Here is a 22,966-nt window from a genome sequence, read left to right as displayed (position 1 = left end):
CACAAGCAACCTTGAAAGGCCAAGCATGATTACATCTACATCACGACATCGCTTGATAACAGAGACGGGCGAGAGGACTCTCAAAATCAAAGCCACGCTCCTTATGGTTCATGACATCGGCCTCCTGCGTATGTACATCACATGCACCTCCTCAAGGTTCTCCTCTGCAGAGACGGCAGATTAGGAGGCGTTTTTTTTGGGGGGCCGTACGGCCACCTCCCTCCCTCGTACCCTCCCCGCCACTCACGATTTCCATTAGAAAGAGTGTTCTACATATCAATCCAGGCTTTAATTAAAAAGCTGCTATATTCACAGAGCCTTCGTAAGCATGGTGGAAATGCACAGGTTGGCCTGCCTTCCTCTTGTGGGTGGGCGAAATGTTGCATTTGGAAACCAAATGAGCTCATTGTCGCCAGGCTTAGGCCTTTCATCTGATTGTATTGTTATTGCAGAGTGACTGTCACCCTCTGGTAAACACTTGATGTTATCGTCAGACTCTATTACTCATATGCTTGGAAAGGATGACTCAATAGACTCACAACAGTTTTATTCAACACACGCCTTTTTATTTTCACACATCCATCGTCAGAATGTTTGACGGCATCGTTACACATTGTTTAGAAAATGTCAACAAATTGGATTCATACAAAAAAGAAAACGGATTAACAGTGTTATGTAGATTAATAATTTCAAAGGGAATGAAGGTAACTTGTAGAAAATCACTGACCAACTGCCCCACATGAGATGCTTTCTATTAGCACATTTCCATATCCAGCTTCTGCTATGCTTCACCAGTTTCAACTGAAACGGGCCCCACTCACTCACAGGGCTCCGGAATGACGAGGCAAATGAAGACTGTGCCAACGTGGATAGCTGGCAATCATGGAAACATGTGAAAAGGCACAGCAAAAACACAAGGTGTTTACTGGCAGTCTTTCACCTTGAGAATGAAACCTTGCTTTGCATGGCCAGAAATCCACCTGGCCATGGATAATAACGGATACTTCTAAAGGCGTAGTGGAGCTGGTGTTCGGTTTGTGCCTGATGCGCAAATTCACCTAAAACACATTTTCATTTGATTCCTATTGCGATTCTGGACGAGGTAGAATAAAATGCATTACATCTCCAGATAGCATTAAACATTTAGGGCTGAAAATAGGTATGGAGAATATATCTCCCCAGTTGCTTAACCCAGTACGAGAATCACTGATTTAGCCATGCGTGCGAGTGAGTACATTTCCTGACTTTACACCTTTAGCCTCTAAGCGTAAAGATGCAGAATGAAAATGTTTAGTAAAGTATGTGGTTTCAAATTGTTGCTGGTTATTTACCTACCTAATTACCATCAACTTCCAGCTAAACAAGTTAATTTCCTTTGTGATCCAAGCCTTACAAATAGCATCTTTTAAACAATTATTTATGACCAAAAATATCTGCGTTTTAACAAAAATGATATAAAAATAGAACATGTATCGACTGCAGAAATTACCCAATATTTGGCCCGTTAACATGTCAAGAATGCAGTAAATCAAGTCACTTTGATTTCTGGCACGTTAGATGATTTTCTTGGTATCAGATTTTAGTACCGGTGCATCTCTAATGGAGACTATGATGTCTGCTTAAAACCATTAATCATTTAAGCAGACATATCAATGCCAAGAAATGTTTCAAGCTGATTCAATGTTATTTTATTGAAAAATACCATATAGTCTCCATAGTAAAGTATGAGTTTTTGAACCATGTGGCAGGGCCAAATGGAATGTCACTTCTGCAGTATATATATATATATATCAGGGATTCTACAGTTTGGATTAGTCAGTGGAACATTCCCAGATATTTCTGAAGACAATCCCATTTCATTTACTCAGACAAAAAAAAATGTAATCCCCCTCAATACATTTATAATACAAAATACATGTAATATCCTCCATTGTCCTTGTTTGCTAAAATATCAGCTTTAATATCATCATTTGTAATCATTATACAAATACTTTTAGCTAAAAAGGGACTCTCTTGGTGAATCAGTCCCAAGTCTATGCAGCATCCCAACAGTCCACGAGGTTGAGGTCTTTTGGAGGGAAACAAAAAAACAGAATCCAACAAGGACACTGTATGTAGAGCAGCTGCCTCAGTCCGGCCCAGCAGAGACTCCAGAGACAGGAAACCGTTTCCTCACCGCGTCGGCCATCAGGGGATCCGTCTCAGACACCTTGGACTCCAGGTGCTGCAGCTACAGAGGTGAGAGGGAAGGTGGGAGCGAAGGAGGGAGGGAAGGTGAGAGGAAAGGTGAGAGGGAAGGTGGGAGGGTCAAGTCAAGTCAAGTCAAGTCAAGTCAAGTCAAGAGTTTTAATTGTCACGGCATACAGGTATACAATGAAATGCGGGTGGTCTTGCCCGCAACGATGTGCAATACAGTGGTACAACATATAATAGAATCAAAAAATGAAAAAACAACATTGTGCAGTAAACAGGTAACAGGTAACATGGAGTGACATCTCGGTATCTGTACAGGGAAGGTGAGAGGGAAGGTGGGAGGGAAGGTCAAGTCAAGTCAAGAGTTTTATTTGTCACGGCATACAAGCATACAGTGAAATGCGGGAGGTCATGCCCGCAGCGATTGTGCAATAAAAAGTAATAATAATAAAGTAATAAAAATAGGAATAAGAATAAGACATTGTGCAATAATACAAGTAATAATAAGAATAAGACATAACGGGTATAATGTACATAAAGTTTACAAAAAGCATGGTAAAAGACATGATAAGGTCCTGCGATAGTGCAATACAATGTTAGCTACGGATGAGGCACTGGGTCTTCTGTACACTACTATACAATGCTATACGATACAATCTACAGTTATACTATATATCCTTATGCTATCTTGCTATATCCATCTATTTACTATACAAGAACCACTCCCGTTATTTGATTTTTTAAAGTGACCTTTTCATTGTGTAAAGTGACCGTTGAGTGTGAGCGTGTGCAGCATGTGTGTGTGTTCATGCTAAAGTGACTGTTAGTGTGTGAGCGTATACAGTGTGTGTGTTGTGTGTGTGCTCATGTGTGCTTGTGTGTGGAGAGTTCAGTGTTCAAGACTCTGATGGCCTAGGAGAAGAAGCTGAGCCGAAGTATCTGTGTCCTAGTTGCTGGTGTGCGCAGACGTTTGCCTGACCACAGCAGCTTGAACAGGCTGTTGTTGGGGTGGTGAGGGTCTTTCATTATTCTGCAGGCTCTGGATTTGCACCTCTTGTTATATAAGACCTGCAGGGGTGGTAGTGCAATACCCGCCGTAGTACGCTCAGCTGAGCGCACCACTCTCTGTAGGGCCTTCTTGTCCTGTGCCTTGCTGTTTCCATACCAGGCAGTGATGTTTCCAGTCAAGATGCTCTCTACAGCTCCGGAGTAGAAGGACTGGAGTATCTTCCCCGATACTCTGAACTTCCTTAACTGTCTCAGGTTATAGAGGCGCTGCTTCGCCTTCTTTACGACTGAGTCTATGTGTGTTGTCCATGTCAGATCCTCTGAGATGTGGACCCCCAGGTACTTGAAGCTGCTCACCCTGTCCACGGTAGCCCCGTTTATCCACAGTGGTGTGTGTGTCCCCTGCTGTGTTCTCCTAAAATCCACGATCAGCTCCTTGGTTTTACCAATGTTCAGGAGCAGGCTGTTGTCCTGACACCAGCGTGCCAGTGCATCAACCTCCTCCCGGTAGGCCTTCTCATCGTTGTCAGAGATCAGCCCCACCACCACTGTGTCGTCCGCAAACTTCACTATGGAGTTGGAGCTGAACTTGGCCACACAGTCATGTGTGTATAGTGAATACAGCAGGGGGCTCAGAACACAGCCCTGGGGGGACCCGATACTCGGGGTGATGTGTTGGAGGTCCGACCCTCCACCCTGACCGCCTGAGGCCTTTCACTCAGAAAGTCCAGTATCCAAGCGCTCAGAGCGGAGCTCAGACCCAGCTCGTCCACCAGTCTGGTGGGGACTATGGTGTTGAACGCTGAGCTATAGTCAATGAACAACAGTCTCACATAGCCAGCCCTTCTGGCTGTCTAGGTGAGAGAGGGTGCTGTGTAGTACCTGAGAGACCGCATCGTCAGTGGACCGGTTTGGCCTGTATGCAAATTGCAAAGGGTCCATATCACTGAGTAGGGAGGCACAAATGTAATCCTTAACCAGCCTCTCAAAACATTTCATGACCACAGAGGTGAGTGCCACCGGTCTGTAGTCATTAAGACCTGCTGGGGAGGATTTCTTTGGTACCGGGATTATAGTAGACATCTTGAAGCAGCCAGGGATAGATTAAATATGGTGGTGAACACTGGGGCTAGCTGGTTAGCACATGACTTAAGTATCCGTCCTGTTATCCCATCTGGGCCAGCTACTTTACTGGTGTTCACCCGCATAAATGCTCTTCTCACACTGTGTTCCGTCACAGAGTGTTACCGCTGCCGCTACGGACGCCGGGCACCATCCTGATAGGGGGGGTTGCTGACATCAGTTTGTATTGAGAAATTGTAATGACAAAATGTAAACAATAAAGAGGAAGGGATGGGGAAAGATCAGCCTGTCAATGGGAATGACCATGTACTGTACATATAGCAGCTTGGACACACAGTCAATGGGAATGACCCGGTACTGTACATATAGCAGCTTGGACACACGGTCAATGGGAAATTACTAATACAATTTCAGACTGAGGGACACCGAGTGGAGATGTCATTCTCCTACGCAGAGAGTTGGGTGACATTCCACGTCAAACAGGTTTACAGGTCAACATGTGCTGTAATATTCATGACTGGAGGGCAGGTTACAGGTCAACGTGTGCTGTATTCATGTCTGGAGGGCAGGTTACAGTTCAAGGTTCGATTTAGTGCAAGTGTCATCTCCCAGACTTTAGCTGATAACAGGCGAAGACCGGATGGAAGGGGGCGAGGATCACTTTGAAGAGCCTCACTGAGCACTGATCAGCTGATAAGCTTCAAGTAGGCTCAAATTAAAGATGAGGACATTTATTGCGATACCTACGTATTAAATTAAATACATGCCGACTCAATCAATTTCAGGACTTCAAGATTCTATTTAAAGATAAAGATTTCCACATGAATCAAACTCCAGCCGCCCACCTCATACAGGAGAAAGACCACTTACTGCAGGTTTGAAGAGGGGCAGTAAAGTGGCTGCTGCCAAGAGACACGTCTTCTCTGTCAGATAACATTTCTTCACCAACTCTGCCATGGCATCCTAAGAAAATCAGATTAGACAGACACGCAGATTTAATGATGTTAATAGTCCTGAGACACGCAGCTTTAACACTTGAGTGCCAGCCATGAGAAACTCGTTATTTCATGCCATGCGTTGAGTGCCAATGACGAGAAGTCTTGTTTTTTAATCGTTATTGCTTTTATTAGCGATATCCATACATTTTTCATCAATCTAGCCTCACGTTACCATTGGGACTGGCTCTGAGCTTGAACAGGGAAAATACCGCCCCCTATCGTCTCCCGGATGGTAATGCATCCATTGGATTGGAGTGGACTCAATGGAAATGGATGAGAGAAGAAAACTCCGGAATCCACATTTTACTTCTCAGGCATGTAACCCGAGCCGATCCCATTCATTGTAGACACTGAGAACAATTGGATCAATAAACGCAATCGATCTTTGGAATGGCGATCAGGAATTGGAATAATCTTTTTGCAGAACATCTGATCTGAGGTAAGGAATCTATTTTACCAGTCTTGGGGTAATCAGTTTTTTTCACATATATCTCAATGTGTCCCCTATCTGTGTGTGTGTGTGTGTGTGTGTGTGCTGACCAGGAAATGGATAATCGATTTTTCAGCCCGCTTCTCTAGCGTGCATAGGTACACATATAGCCTACTATCGATAATCTAGCGTTTATTTGAAAACGATTCATAAATAGGCCGAAAAATGTCAACGTGTTTTGTGTATTCCACCAAAGGGCGTTTATCACAGAATCTTTTTTATTTTCTGGAAATTTCCAAAAACTAGAGTTTTTTTTAAATGGTATAAAACGGAAATGTACCGATGAAAAAACAATCCGTTTCGTACATGTTGACTGCAAGCAAGTCATTGATAAGCGACGGGCATATTAGACACATAGCCATAATATAGAATATAGAAATAGCTCCGTGAAAATCTGGCACTCAAAGTGTTAATTATGTTGTTATAGTCCTCACAGAGACACGCAGCAGCTTTAATGATGTCGTTATAGTCCACACAGAGACATGCAGCTTTAATGACTAGATGAGACAGACACGCAGCTTTAAAGACTAGATAAGACACAGATTTAACGACTAGATGAGACCGAAACACCGATTAACGACTAGTTGAGACAAACAGATTTAACGACTAGATGAGACACAGCTTTAATGACTAGATGACATACACAGCTTTAATGACTAGATGAGACAGACAGAGTTTTAATAATGTTGTTCTAGTCCTCACACAGCTCATCTTTTATTTAAATTTAAAATGTTTAATTATTATATATAATATATATATATTTTGTATAAAACAAACGTTGGAGCCTCCTATGAAACAATGCGATCTTAGACAGAATGAGTTATTACTTTGGGGATGTGAGTAAAGATGTCAGCCAGGAACTCGGCCGTGGTCTCCATCAGGGTCTGGAGATGTTCATCTTTTGTCTCTTCTTCCAGAGGGTCTCCTGAGCTGGTCCCGTTCTCAGTCTTACTCTTTTGGTACTCGCTGTGGTACTGAAGAACTCGCAGAATACTCCCCATCAGAGGCAGATCTAAAGGACACAAGATATTCACAAATTATCATATGAAAACTAGGGCTGGGCGATTAATCGATTTTATCGATTAATTCGAATTCATGATTTAGGACGATTTAAGTTATTTTGTGCATCACTCTGTTTTGAATTTGATGCAAATTTGCAATGCATGAGGGTCATCCTTTTGTGTTAAATGGCTGCATAAAGCAAGCATTTGTTGACTCGCATGTTGATAAAGAGTATTAAAACTTGGAACTTGAAAAAGATCTGTTTAAGGTAGAAAAAAAATATATATATATGCGATTAATTTGCGATTAATCACGAGTTAACTATGGACAATCATGCGATTAATAGTTAAATATTTTAATCGATTGACAGCACTAATATATATTTTTTTTTATTTTTTAATGAAGATTGGTGAAAGTTAGGTTTGCACTTAAATCCCAATAGGGAAATTCATCTTGGCTTGATAATTTTTGTGTCAAATAAAAACAAAGCTTATTTTAATGATTTCCTTTGCGTTTCTAGTTTTTAACTCATTCAGAGCCAACAGCGCCCTCTGCTGATGGCCCTTCGGTGCCAATGCTTTATCCAATGGAGAAATGGACTTATTTGCGAGTGCTTAAAGGTGACATGCATTATAAATGTCATTTTTCAGTCTCTAGCATTGTATTATAGTAATAGGAGTTAGTATCAATGTGTTTTAGTGTCTAAATACCATATTGGCGGATTGCTCTGATTCAGCTCAGATAATTTCCTGCTCCAGTAAATTAGGCCATCCTGATTTGAAGGCCTGAATGACGTTACTCAGGCTCTGGGTAGCAGACAGTGATGTGATTGGCTCTGTGGTTGTAGCTAATGCCCGCCCACAATCTACCTAGACTGACTGTACACAGCGAGTGGAAACCACTTCCTCATACTCTGCATGCACTCTGGAGGGAGGGAGAGAGAGAGAGAGAGAGAGATAGAGAGCAGCCGGGAGCACTTGGGGGGGGGGGACCTGCCGCGCGGCACACACCCCCAAACGGGAGATTGAAAGAAAGAAAAGAAGGAAGAGAGAGGGAGGGAGGAAGGGAGGCCCCCCCCCCCCCCCCACAAGCTGCCGCGCACGCCCGAGGGAGAGAAAAAAATCTTCTCTCTCTCTCTCTCTACCTGTCGCAGACTGTGTGGACTGACTGTCACTCAAAGTGCTTATGGGCGGAGCCAGGCCATAACAGCTTGAAATCTTGAGGCTGAAAAATTATGGTTTTGAGTACTTGATTAGAAATATAAAACAATGCATTTAAAAAAAAAAAAAAAAAAAACGTACAGATGTCTTCAATAGACTTACAGGAATTGTGTAAAGTTGCCCAAATAGTGCTAGGAATAGCAACGCATGTCCCTTTAAAACATATCAAATATAATAGCAATAGATGTAAATAACAGCGATCGTCAATGAGTTGCTTCCAGTCAACATGCACGAAACAGATAATATTTTCATACATACATTTCCATTTTATACCGTGATGAATATCAATATATTTCTAGGGCGTTCCGTCTCATCTCAATAAACTCCAGCAAATGGAGCTTAAATGTATTTCCTTAGAAATCGTGCCATTTGTCGCTTGATTTATGAATTGTTTTCAAATAAACGCTAGATTATCGATAGTATATGTGTCCTCATGCACGAAGAGAAGCGGGGTCTGAAAAATCGCTTCTCCGTACTTTGGTCGGTGGCGGTGCAAACCTCACACACACACACACGTTCCGATGGCGGTGATAGGAACATCTGATTACCCCAAGATTCGTAACATAAAGGCCTTACCTCGCATCCGATGTCATGCAAAAAGATTAATCCAATTCCTGATCGCCATTCCAAATATTGATCGCGTTTATTGATCCAACGTTATATATCCAAAACACATAATCCACGCTGCTCTGAGTGTCCTCAGTCCATCTGTTATAACGATACTGCATGCCCGAGAAGTAAAACCTGGACCTGACTTATTTTTTTTATGCACAGTCCCAGCCAATCTAATCCAATCCAATGATGTGCAATACCATCCAGGAGACGATAGGCGGCAGTATTTGCCCTTTGCAAGCTCAGACCCATTCCCAATGACAACATCAGGCTGGATGGATGAAAAATGAATGGATATCGCTAATAAAATAAATATGGATTAAAACCTGAGATTTCTCGGGTTTGGCGCCCAGAGCATGGCGAGTTAACCCGGACTATCTCGGGTTTGGCCTCCAGTGAGTTAAGAGAAAGAAATTGGATGTGGTGTGAAAAAATCAGAGATTTTATTTGTAGGCATATTGCCCAGGCCTAAAACAAAAGATTAAACATGATAATTTATCATGAAGAACAGCAAACAGATCCTTAAGGCTGTGATCAGATTGGACGCCTTCTTCTTGCGCTCAAAACGTGAGGCACGGCGGTGTAGCTACATAGAGAATCTAAAGTGCACAATGAGCGATACCACCGATTACCATTGCTACCCCAGCTAACGCTACAGACATTACCACTGATTACCATTGCTACCTCAGCTAACGCTACAGACATTACCACTGATTACCATTGCTACCTCAGCTAACGCTACAGACATTACCACTGATTACCGTTGCTACCTCAGCTAACGCTACAGACATTACCACTGATTACCATTGCTACCTCAGCTAACGCTACAGACATTACCACTAAATACTGTTGCTACCTCAGCTAACGCTACATACATTACCGCTGATTACCGTTGCTACCTCAGCTAACGCTACAGACATTACCACTGATTACCATTGCTACCTCAGCTAACGCTACAGACATTACCACTGATTACTGTTGCTACCTCAGCTAACGCTACATACATTACCGCTGATTACCGTTGCTACCTCAGCTAATGCTAGTACAGACATTACCACTGATTACCGTTGCTACCTCAGCTAACGCTACAGACATTACCACTGATTACCGTTGCTACCTCAGCTAACGCTACATACATTACTACGGATTACCATTGCTAGAGTTTGGAATCAGGGCTGGTGGTCTATCGCCCTGCTCTAAAGACAAACTCTAAGCATAACCAACTTCGAAAGAGGGCGACTTCGAAAGTCGCCAAGCTTAACCAGTTGGAAACAAGGCGGACAGTAGGGATGGGTACCTTTCACATTTGAACCGATACCGGTACCTGTGAATCGATACCGGTACCCAACGGTACCTTTTTTTCGGTACTTTAGTCTCAAGAAATTAAATTTACCTACCTCAGTCGTAAAAAAAAATATCCAAACTTCAAATAACTACAATTTCGACAGTTTTCGGCTTGTCATTGCTCCGACTGCTTTGTTGTTGAATCAAGTCAAATCCTAGGTAAGCATATATTGTGCGTGTGAACGTTGACATGAAAAGAAAAAAGAAAAAAAAAAAGAAAAAGTAAAAAAAGAAAATAATTTTTATTTTATTTTTTTTATTTTTATTTTTTTCAGTTTCTCACTTGATTCGATACTCTGTAGTACCGACGTGTTTCGGTTCGGTGCCTCAAAAGTACCGAATTCGGTACCCATCCCTAGCGGACAGTAATACAATTTGCAATCAATCAATTCAATAATCCACGCTCACTTAAAACAGCGCACCTCCCAGCTGCTTCTATAGAAAGTAGGTTTAAAAAATATATATATAATTTTTGCAATCAATCAATTCGCGCAATATTTATTTTGTTCCACAATGACTCATGACCCACCAATTACATATCCAACATTGTTTAAGAACCGAACAGATTCGCCGTGACAGAATCGTTACCATGAGCGTGGGGTTATGACAAATAACCACGTGTAACTTGACTGTTTTAGCCAATCAGAATAGAGAAATTTGCATGCCATTGTATAACGCTACATACATTACCACGGATTACCGTTGCTACCTCAGCTAACGCTACATACATTACCACGGATTACCGTTGCTACCTCAGCTAACACTACATACGTTACATACAGGGCTTGACATTAACTTTTTGGCTCACCAGCCACTGTGGCTAGTGGTTTTCCAAAGTCACTCGCCACTCAGCATTTTCACCAGCCAAAAATCACACACGCAATCCAAATATCCAGTTAATTTTTATAGTGTAAAGTTTGTAAAGAGAGAGAGACACTCTCATTACACGCAAAGCAAGTAAGCTCGCACTGCGTTCTGAGAGAGAGTTACACGCCACTGCCAAATTCAGGTGTTAATGTCAAACCCTGGTTACATACATTTACCACTGATTACCGTTGCTACCTCAGCTAACGCTACATACGTTACATACATTATTACCACCGATTACCATTTCTACCTCAGCTAACGCTACACAAATTATACATTACCGTTGCTACCTCAGCTAACGCTACACAAGTTATACATTACTGTTGCTACCTCAGCTAACGCTACACAAGTTATACATTACCGTTGCTACCTCAGCATAAATAAATATCATTATTACTATCATTAGCATTGACGCTGGCATACGTTTTCAACATCGATAATATTCACGGTATGTTTCCCTTGGTTGATTTGATTGGTCCGTCAACAAGAAGGTGACATTGACGTTGGTGAGCTCTGCGGCTAAAGTTGAAACTTTTGGAAAAAGGTTTGGAGGAGGCACCTGTCACAACAAAACCATTGAAAACAATAGAAAGAACACATTCAAAAGGTGTTCAATGTGATCACACCCTAATACTCAATAGAAAATGTGCATATAGATGGTGGGCAAAGTAAAAATGTGCACCCAGTGATTTTCTGAATTAACATTTTGAAACTATGTACTGTGACCTGGGCTATGATGACCTAGCTTCCTTTTTTATCTTATTTGTTTTTTCCTGTTTTTACTATACACATAATTTTAATCTTTTTCAAATTTTTTATTTTTCCACCCTTTCCTTGTACAGTGTCCTCGAGTCTGAGAAAGGCGCTTCTCTCTTAACACTTTAATCGCCGAAGACGCTGTGCAGCGTCTTTCCCCGCCATGCTTATTCTGCCGAAGATGCTGGACAGCGTCTTTGATATCAATATTTCAAAAATCTGTGATCGAAATATCCCCCGGAGACATTATATGTACTGGTGAGCCCCTCTCAACTCTCCAACGGTTCAAGAGCGCCATCTGGTGGCCGATCGCCCAAACAGGAAGTGATGCGGATGAAGTGGTGCTCACCCATATTTCGTCCGGGCACTCGCTATCGTTAGCAGGACTCCATCTTGACACACTGGATGTCGATCGGTTGCAAATAACTCAATAAACAACATGATTTGGACGTATATACTATTATACAACCTGGAAATGGATCGGGTATTTCTACATCCCATAATAGGAATATTTCAGTTCCATGCTCATCGTCCAACGGCGCGAGGAAGATACGGTAAGATCCAGCGTTATTTTTCAACGTGTTCTTTACTAACTGCTCTAATGATCATATCACCCACACTAGATGAATGATATAACGTTGCCCACGGAATTATAAACGACCCCCCGCCCATCCGGTCAACATCAGATCATACTTAGTAACTCCTAGAAGCACGTCCAGTTGAATTTTTTTTATCTCGCACAGATTCCTATCAAACTGTATTTGATCATCAATATAATGCATTTGGGGCTATAAATCAAGTTCTGGAGAAAGCTGCAGAAAACGATAAAAACATACTTATACTTTAGACCGTATTTTAGTATGAATATGTGAATGAAAAAGTATAACGTTGCTACACCCTGAACAATAGATATAGGACGTTGAATGGGCCATAGTAATGTCAATTTAGCAATACAATTTAAAAAGTTATAGCCCTGCAAAGAAGGGGAACTTCTCCATGTTAAATAGGGCTGGCGAGGGATGGTAAATTATGAATTTAACCCCGTCGATCAAAGTGTTAAAATCCAATTTATTATTATTATTAGGGATGCTCGATATTGGATTTTTTACCGATACCGATGTAATTTCCGATACCGATCTCAACCGATATATGCAGGGTTTCCCCCCCCCCCCAAAAAATGGAATAATTTCAGGTAATTAACATTACATATCTCTTGTTGTGGAATGAACACAACATTATGCATATTTTGACAATAAATAAAATCAGAATTTGTTCTTACTTGCTTGCCTGGGTAAATAAAGGTTATAGAAATGTAAAAAAATAAAAAATATATTTTTTTAAACAGATACCGATATCACATTTTAATGCCGATATCAGCCGATAATATCGGTAGGCCTATAATATCGGACATCCCTAATTATTATTATTATTATGACATCACACCAGAAGGCTGCCACTTCGATGCACCAGGCTCATTGAGTGAGAAACTCCAGAACTCTTTAGAAGTCTTACATGTTTCGGTTCTGCCGTGCCACTGGTCCTGGCATCTGTAGAGGGCCGATAGCACTGCCAGTGACTGGACCAAGAGGACCTTCTGCTCTTGTAGGACCAGCGGGGGGTCATCTGGCTGGCAGAGGTCCTCACACACAACCTCACACAGGAAGTCCCACACCGCTCTGCCCGGTCCGTCTGGGGCAGCTGCCAGGAAAGACACGGCGTCAAGGATGTCAAGCATTCTAGTGCGGAACTGGTCTTACTCAAGCATTCTAGTGCAGAACTGGTCTTACTCAAGCATTCTAGTGCGGAACTGGTCTTACTCAAGCATTCTAGTGCAGAACTGGTCTTACTCAAGCATTCTAGTGCAGAACTGGTCTTACTCAAGCATTCTAGTGCGGAACTGGTCTTACTCAAGCATTCTAGTGCAGAACTGGTCTTACTCAAGCATTCTAGTGCAGAACTGGTCTTACTCAAGCATTCTAGTGCGGAACTGGTCTTACTCAAGCATTCTAGTGCAGAACTGGTCTTACTCAAGCATTCTAGTGCGGAACTGGTCTTACTCAAGCATTCTAGTGCGGAACTGGTCTTACTCAAGCATTCTAGTGCGGAACTGGTCTGGAAGCCGCCGCTAGGGGCAAGGTAACTAACCGAGCGTGTGAGTGACTGAGTGAGTTAGTGACATTGCAGCACGAAGGTGCTCCGCATCTAAAAACAAGAGGAATAAGCTCCTTGTTGGATCCATTTCCATTATTGTTTTGTTTTTTTCCCTTTGACATATAAACATTAAACACCTTATTATAATGTAATGTAATCTTATTATACAGTACTTCAGTCACAGTAATTGTTCACCAAACACAGGAATCAATTAGCTTGTAGAAATGTGTTAAGAACAGGATCTCACCTAGAGTCTGAATCCCCTCGTCTATGGTAGTTAAGAGTTGAAGGGCGTGGATGTAAACCTCTAAACCAGCTGGACTCTCAGACCTGTGAATACGATGAGTTAATGTTAAGACATGATGATGGTCATCTGCATTGCAATATCTTAGTGAAGCCCTTGCAAAGGCTTTTTGAAACTTGTTGAAACTAGTAGGCATTGAGACAGTCATATAAGAGTGATGTAAAATATAAAAATTATATCATCATGTTTACAATCTTTGGTATATGCTTTTTTTGCCCCTCAAGCCCTCATTCAATCATTAAAAGGGGCACTTCACCAAAAAATAATGCTGAATTTGCACATAATCTCACACATCCAAAAAAAAATCTATAAACAGTTTCACACAGATTCATTTAGTTCAGTTATTGAGAGTAAATTAGTTTAAATATGGCCACCAGTGATGTCATCAGGGACAATGAATCCTTGTGTTGTGTTAATTACAGCTCCATGAAATGATGTAGAAATAGCATTACCATGCATTACTGCTGTCTTATCATTTCATTGAGCTGTAATTAACACAAGGATTCAATGTGTGTTTCGAGTGTGTGAGATTACATGCAAAATAAATCAGCGTTGCTCTTTAGTGAAGTGCCCCTTTAATCAAGTAAAATAGCCAGAAAAGGGGAAATAGAAATGATTTTGTGTCAAAGTTAAGGCGAACAGGCATCCTTCGTAAACTAAAAGGTTGAGATCCAGTGAACCAGAGAACTATACGTCACTGTCTTTATTAACTCTGACTTGCAGACACATGTTTACCCAGAGAACACAGGGAAGCAGAGACCAGAGAACAGTACAGAGGGAACAGGATGATCTGTATTTGTCGTCAAAATCATTTAATTCCTATTCCCGGCAGGAACGGCATTGACCAATTCTGACTAATGTACAATTTCAAGCGCTTAAGTGTTTTAAAATAAAACAGGGCTTTTGAGGTGATGAAATCACTGCGCCCAGGCAGCAGTGGTTCGGCAAAGAAATATTCAGAGTATTCTGCTTAACAATTTCAAAGACATTTTCTCCACGTGGTGGACACAACATGTTTACATGAAGGTTTTAGAGTTGTATTTGGAGTGTATTTCGTGACTGTTGGGAACTAGGCTACACTGGCACACCTACTTGTGTGAATACTACCAGTGAATGACGCTAAGCTAGGCTAACGGTGCGGCTGTTCCCTAAGCCTAATGCATGCACAGAGAAGAAAAGGGTATGCATCTGCTAGTCTAACTCCAGAGTAGATGGCAAATAAGCTCATTTCCACAAAAGTTGGCGTGTTCCTTTAAGATAATTCAAGATTCACTTCCCCCAACCTTGAGAATGTCTATCCAAGCACCTGTAAGAACCCTAGAAGACTTGACAGAAAGGGCCGCTGTGAACGCGCTCTAACCGTAGCTGCTTGGCGGCTTCCAGGAGGGAGGAGGATACATCCGGCCCGCTCTCCTCCTCCTCCTCCTCACCGGGCTGAGCCGTGATCCAAGTCCTCATCAGCTCCTCGTCCAGGTCAAACAGCTTGTCCACCAGCTCCCCCACCTTCACAAGCAGGTCCACTGTGGAGGAAACACACACACACGATGACATGCATGATGTCACAAGAGGAAGTCCTAAATGTTACACGGTAATATAAACGTCCATTTTGAAGGTCCGGTGTGGGGAATTGGGATGTACCGTTGGTAGAACTGCACATGATGAAGCAGAGGCGGGAGCAGACTGCGGCCTGCTGTCGTATCCGTTGGAGCCACAGGGGGCAGACGTCTTTCTGAGACACGCAGGTGAGCAGCAGCCTGTGAATCACAACATCAGTGAAGTGATTCATCTCTCTCTCTCTCTCAAGCACTCGCTCGCTCTCTCTTTCTCACTCGTTGTTTTGTTACCTGCTCGTCTCCAAGAGGGTAGGAGGATCAGCGTCTCCGAGGAGGAGCAACAGCACAGCCCTGTGGACAGAGATGGAGGTGCATTAAAGGCCTCTTGAAACATTAACATTAAGTGCTTGAAACAAAGGGATGTGTACGCCCACCGACCACCAGAAATAAGAAAAAGGAATGGAGATGTGCTTTGATTCTCAGCCTTTCCAAAAATAAATAAAAAAAACATTGTTTTTTTTGTAAAATACATAACAATTCTATGATATATTAATTCATTTTCCTAATCAAAATAGAAGAGTGTTAGATAGATTATTAGATAAATATCAGTTTCAGTCTTTGTTTTTCACTGGCCTCCACTGTCCAGTTCAGCACTGCAGACAGTGACAGTGTTCCCAGCATGCATGTCTTCATCTTAAACAGATAATAACTGGGATATAAAAGGTTTATTTAACCCTTTCACTACAGTAGGTTAACCCCTTCACTACCACACTACAGAGGGTTGACCCTTTCACTGCCACACTAGTACAGAAGGTTAATCTTTCACTACCACACTACAGGCGGTTAACCCTTTCACTACCATCTGTAGTGTGGTAGTGAAAGGTTAACCTCCTGTAATGGGGTATGGACACTCATGAGTCACTGACTCTTACCCTAGGTCTTCGTTTTGGCTGAGGGACAGACAGGTGTCAGGGAAGCAGGCCATGTTTCCAAGGATGCCCACACATATCTCCTGGAGAATGGGAATGTCAAAATAGAAATAATAACTAACGTGGAAATAAAATAAGATAATAATTTATTGGTCCCTTTGGGGAAATCCGGACATCATAGCAGCATGGGGGAAGGGGGAGGTACAGGTATGGGCAGAGAAATAGAAGAAAGACATACATTTAGGCAATACAATTAAATCAGAATAAACAGTGTAAACAAAGGTGTAGATGAGGGTCTGTATGCCCCATTGGTTATAGTACACGTTACAAAATAAATATAGGCAATAGATTAAAAGAAAACTGCATCTGAACAAAAGTAAACAGTATAATAAAGGTGAGGGTCTGAATATATACTATGAGTAAAGTAAGCAGTAGAAACAATGTGCATGTGAGGGTCTGAATATATACTACGAGTAAAGTAAGCAGTAGAAACAAGGTGCAGGTGATGGTTTGTACCTTGTACCCTAACTGGCACCTCATAGTCTGTGCAGGATTTGGTAGAGTCAGACACACTTAGTGGTCAGAGGTCAGACATTCCTAATAGTTCTAATAATTGTCACAGCCCAGAAATGCAGCAGATAAGTCTCAGTGTTTCCTCTATATGCATTTAGCAGTGCTGCTGCAGACATGAACCCTTTCACTACCACACGACAGAAGGTTACCCTTTCACTACCACACTACAGACGGTTACCCTTTGTCGTGTGGCAGTGAAAGGGTTGACCTTCTGTATTGTCACAGTGAAAGGGTTAACCATTTGGTAGTGAAAGGGTTAAAAGGATTCTCTCCCTTAATAAACGGCCTTGTAAACATGACTCGCCTTTATGGAAAAGTTGCCGTCGTAAACTCATTTGAAAGGTGTCCAAACCGTTCTAAACAAAGCTCCTTCAGAAACTTCATATATGGCCGTCAAATGCTCCGTCTGATCTCTTTATATTCTGCACTAGAAGGGACGCTTCATACGCAGGTGAACCCTGGTTTTCTAATCTGGTATATGTCCGATTCGCTCACAGCTCGCTCTGAAAATAGACCAGACGCCAAAACTGCTGCTGTAGATCGCAAGTCAGATGTGGCGTGGCTGATCTGAACAGTCTAATCTGTTAACAAGGCTGGTGTGAACAGTCTAATCTGTTATTAGACAGTCTGTTAACAAGGCTGATCTGAACAGTCTAATCTGTTAACCCTTTCACTGCCACACTACAGAAGGTTAACCCTTTACTATCACACTACCGACGGTAGGCTGATCTGAACAGTCTAATCCGTTAACAAGCCTGGTCTGAACAGTAATCTGTTAAGAAGGCTGGTCTGAACAGTCACTCTAATCCATTAACAAGGCTGGTCAAGTCTAATCCATTAACAAGGCTGGTCTGAACAGTCTAATCGTTAACAAGGCTGGTCTGAACAGTCTAATTCGTTAACAAGGCTGGTCTAAACAGCCTAATCGTTAACATGGCTGGTCTGAACAGTCTAATGATATCGGTTAACAAGGCTGGTGCTTGGTGGCGCTTTGGGGCCGCTCACGGCACTTCTGTGTCCAGTGTGCCGGCCCCGTTACTGTGCACAGATATGTACTGTATGTACTTGGGCCTCGAAAGCCCTTCTGGCAGGACACGCTTTGTGAGCACACAAAAATAAATATTCTGCTGCACGCGCACCTCACCACAGCTGCTACGGCTCTATCCTAGAGGAAACACTGAGTCTTCACAGTTCAAAGGCAAACAGGTGCCTTCACAGATCATGATTACCATTATGACAACAGAGTGGATTTCGATATGAAAAGCTTAAACTGGGGGGCGCCAGGGTGGCGCACCACGTAACGCACAGTAGTGCAACGCGGCCGTCATGGGTTGGACTCCCGGACCTGGCGACCTTTGCCGAATGTCTTCCCCCATATCTCTCTCCCATCCTTCCTCTCTGCCGGACTTGTCCAATAAACAAATAGAAATCTACCAAAAACATAAAAAATTAAAACGTAAAAAAAAAAAAAAAAAAAAAAAAAGCTTAAAGTGTAAACAATTCACTCACTGTGAGACGAGGACAACGGGACTTAGCGATCACACCAAGGAGGATGTCTGCAGCTTTGAACTCTTGCAAGAAACCGGCCACATCCTACAGACGGGTTGTCATAGAAAATAATATTCATACGCCACAGAGAAACGTATAGGCCAGACCTGGGACACAATGCAAACTAAAGCATGTATCCCTTGGTCTCAATATTGTCATGCTAAGGGGAACGGTCTGAACATCACATGAAAAAATATAATACATGGTATTTTAATACAGCACTTTTTAATAAGGGGTGGGGGTAGTGAGACAAACAGTGGGGAACGTCTATCATAATCACAACTGTTGCTTTCCTCTGACCAACTTTTGAGGGAAGCAACAGTTGTGATTGGAGGATCAATTAAAGAGGGTGGCGTTTGAGATCAGGTCAATTCTGACTCACTGATGATAGGCCTAATCTGAACAGGACTGTGTGAGCAAACAGACACACCTTATCCATGGCCATATCCCAGACTCGACACAAGTCCTCTTCCTCATCGTCTGTAAGCTGCATCGGAGCATCAGCCTCCTCCTCTTTCTGCTCTGTAACTATCTGAAAGACATCGAGACATTTCTGCATTGCCGTTTTAATTCCAGAGACAGAAAGGACAGACAAGAAGGGATGACATATGACACAAGTTATGAGTCTTAAGAAGGAACACGCCAACATTATGGGAAATGTGCTTACCGTCTTCTCCAGAGTCAGACAAAGAAGGTATATACCAATTTCCTCTCTTTGCGTTCAGTAGAAAACTATCCAGCTGGCCGAGCTTAGCAGAAATGAATGGGGACCACTAGCCTAGCTTAAAACTCTGGGAGAGGTGTTTTGGTTACTAGCTGGTCCATATCCACTTTCATTCATTTGTGCCAAGCTAGGAGCCGGATAGCTTTCTACCGAACGCACAGAGGAAATTGGTATCCATGTTCTTGTCCGACTCTGGAGAAGACGGTGAGAGCATTTCCCATAATGTTGGCATGTTCCTCTAGAGTCTCTAGTATGTTATTCAAATCAACCCAGTATGACCGGTTAAAGCTACAGAAGAGAAAACAATCATCTCCAGTGGAGGGAGGGAGGGAATAAAGCTGTAGTCAACAGCAGCATTGCACAGTCAGCTACATTTAATGTACATTATTCATTTAGCTGATGCTTTTATCCAAAATCGACTTACAAGTTCAACAAGTCAGCAGGAAGGGTACAACTCTGGCAGCTAAGTGATATTGTTCGATATTGATATTCTTCTCTCTGATGACCCCCCCAGAAGCTTGGATAGGAGTGGGTCTCAGGTGGCCAGAAGATGCAGAGCGTAGGGATCCTGAGGGTATGCAGTTAGAGACCATTGACTGGAGATAGGAGGGAGCCGTTCCCCTCGCTGCACGATATGCCAGGTCGAGGACCTTGAAATGGATTTGTGTGGCGATGGGAAGCCAGTGCAGCTCTCTGAGAAGTTGGGTGACATGGGCTGACTTTGGTAGATAAGAAATCAGACGGGCCGCTGCTGTTGGGAGAGTGTACAAAGGAAAATAAGAGCATTCAAAATAAAGAAGAGACAACGGTGTACCTGGATGAGGTGCGTCAGAGTGCTGAAAAGCCAGTGCTTGCTGTACACGGTCTCTCCGATGGCGTCCACTGCTTCGTCCTCTTGTCCATCTGCTGCGTCTGGGGGTGGCGACGGGTTACGGTCCATACGGGCAGTGTGTTCACCTGCAGACAAGGAGCCATCATCATCCACATCCTCAGCAGCACCATCGACACTACGGTCTGATAAAAACAAGAGTGGCACACCGACGGAGACGGATTGAGTGGCAGCATGGCAAGACGTGAAGCATTTCACTGGTCAAATGAATGTAAAAGGACCGGACCAGACCAGTCTTTTTGACATGTGGGTTCAGTAAAATATGTTTCTATCGAGGCAAGAATTACTTGAAAAAACCCACATGTCAAAAAGGCTGGCTGGCATGGTCCTTTAATTAAGGTGCACTGTTTTTTTGCAGTGCCTGCGAAATACATTTAATTTAATTCTTAGAATTATTCTATCTCGTGCATAAATAAAAACGAAATAATATTTAGGCACCGTGAGAACCAAACGTAAACCCAGAATATGTTAACAAAATTGGCACTCGGTTTGATGAACAATATGAATGAATGAATGAATGAATGAATGAATGAAAACTTTATTTAACAGATTGCAGAATGGGTACACAGTATGGCTCAATTCATACAATTGTTAAGGGGATGCAGACCAGAGAAAGACGTTTGTCTTGTTTACATCAGGGTCCCCCATTTTCAATTCAGTGACATTTATGACATACACAACATATATGACATCATGACATTTATGGCATAGGGACTTACGACATACAGGTATATAGTACTGTTACATTTGTGACATATACGATATGCAAGTATACAGTACCGTTACCCATATCACCCTTAGCTGTCAGAGTTGTACCCTTCCTGCTGACTTCTTGTACACAATTTGTAATTCGCTTTAAATAAAAGCGTCAGCTAAATGATTAAATGCACACGTAACTAGGCAAAATCTGCATATGGCTCGCTGATAAACAAACTATCATTACACATGGGCAAAACAGAGTCCATTCTCTTCGGTTCAAATAACAAACTCAGCAAGACCGACGGCTTCTCAGTTACAGTGGGTGACAATATTGTCACAAGGAAAGATGAAATTACCTGGGTTCCATCCTAGAGGCAAATCTTTCCTGTGACAAAATGGCATCCAATGTAATAAAAAAAGTCAACCAACGAACTACAATCTTGTACCGGATCTCCTCTCTGGTAAACAAGAATACCCTGAAGACTCTGGCAGGAGCACTCATTCAAGGGTACTACGACTATGCTTGCACCTCATGGTACCAAAGCACCTCAAAGGCGCTAAAAACAAGATTACAAACATCACAAAACAAACTGGTCAGACTCCTACTTGACCTTACCCCCAGAACCCACCTCACCCCTGCCCACTTTGACAACCTATAGGATGGCTTAGAGTAGACGACAGAGTACAGCAACTTGCAATGGGCCTGATCTACAAGATACACTATACGACTAAAAAGGTACCCATGTACATGTCAAAATACTTCCCAAAGGTCAGTGAATACCACAACCACTACACCAGAGGAAGCTCAACAAATCATGTTAAACCCAGATTCGGCTCAAACAAGGGACTAAACACGTTTCGCAATTATGCCACATCAATGTGGAACGCCCTACCCAAAGCTGTAAAGGAATGTGAATCCCTACCCACATTCAAAACCGCTCTTAAAGAGCACCTACGGGAGGCTGCAATTCGAAACTGGCCACCGTAAATGCCCAAATCCCCCAACACCTCATAATAGACAGTCTCCTCCCCACCGCATGTATATATTCCCTCCCCGCCGTATGTATATTTCTCTCCCACCCACCCCCTCCAAATGTACAGTCGCCACCCCATCATATGTATATACTCTGTCAGGATCTAGGGGTAACAGTAGTGTATATTTGAATACCGTTTATGTCACAAATGTATCAGTACTAAATACCTGTATGACCCTATGCCATAAATGTCATGTATGTTGTGTATGTCATAAATGTCGATATGAATTGAAAATGGGGGACCCTGATGTAAACAAGACAAACGTCTTTCTCAGGTCTGCATCCCCTTAACAATTGTGTGTATTGAGCCGTACTGTATTGTACCCATTCTGCAATCTGTTAAATAAAGTTTATTCATTCATTCATTGAACGGCTGCGGCACACATAGACAGTCCACATTTTAAGAAGCCTATAGAAACACTATTGGATATTAAATAGTGCTTCTATAATAGAGGCCCATTTGATTTATCTTTGCACCACTGATATTGGAAGCAGAAAATGACATTTCTTTTAGTAGTGCTAGTGGAAGTCAAGTAGTTCAGAAGTGATTCAGTCTCGTCTCCGACCTAGAGCATCTCCTCCTAGCTCTGCACTGACGTGACTTTAGTTTGTGATCATATGAATTGGTGTCTTGGTCTTGTTCATAAAAACGACCCCCCCCCCCCTCCGAAGTTAAACATACAAACAGATGTAATCGTTTTGCCTCAGAGGGTTTTAGTTAACCTGAAAACAACATTGTTCCCATGCGGACCCATAACGTCTTTGCTAGCTGTCCCAGTGAATGTAGCTAGCTAGCTTGGGTTAACATTGGCTAATTTACATTGAACCAGTGACAACCAAACGTTTGCATAAATAACTCACCCATGGTGACTGTCCTCAACAAATCTGACTGTTAGTCGTGAAGTCAGAGAGTATTCATCAAAATGCGATAAGAGCCGACTAGATCAGAGTAATACGAATCATCTTTGGCGGTTAGAAAACCAGCTTGG

General features: G+C 42.4%; 1 protein-coding gene across 2 annotated transcripts; it reads right to left on the bottom strand.

The window, feature by feature from the left end:
- Positions 1-550: 550 nt before the first annotated feature.
- Positions 551-22,966, bottom strand: saal1 (serum amyloid A-like 1). Of its 2 annotated transcripts, none has more exons than XM_084334590.1 (13): positions 22,839-22,966; positions 20,170-20,369; positions 19,062-19,163; positions 18,593-18,676; positions 16,514-16,593; positions 15,873-15,932; positions 15,667-15,782; positions 15,389-15,548; positions 13,972-14,054; positions 13,086-13,271; positions 6,600-6,784; positions 5,155-5,247; positions 551-2,230 (listed from the first exon to the last, which is right to left on the bottom strand). In XM_084334590.1, exons 1-13 carry the CDS (start codon positions 22,840-22,842, stop codon positions 2,129-2,131), a joined length of 1,455 nt encoding a protein of 484 aa, XP_084190716.1. In that variant the 5' UTR covers positions 22,843-22,966; the 3' UTR covers positions 551-2,128. The 2 variants fall into 2 exon arrangements, with proteins under 2 accessions (XP_084190716.1, XP_084190717.1); XM_084334591.1 differs by having other exon boundaries at positions 20,170-20,312; positions 22,839-22,963.

The sequence above is a fragment of the Notolepis coatsorum genome (genome assembly GCF_963971535.1).
Source record: "Notolepis coatsorum genome assembly, chromosome: 18".
NCBI lineage: Eukaryota > Metazoa > Chordata > Actinopteri > Aulopiformes > Paralepididae > Notolepis > Notolepis coatsorum.
The sequence above is the reverse complement of the archived record's forward strand: the minus strand, read 5'-3'. Positions and strand labels throughout refer to the sequence as shown.

Coding starts and splice junctions, on each gene's coding strand:
- saal1 (XM_084334590.1), bottom strand. Junction 15,783..15,872: donor ACCCTCTTGGAGACGAGCAG/GTAACAAAACAA, acceptor TGTGATTCACAG/GCTGCTGCTCACCTGCGTGT. Junction 13,272..13,971: donor CGAGGGGATTCAGACTCTAG/GTGAGATCCTGT, acceptor CTTTCCTGGCAG/CTGCCCCAGACGGACCGGGC.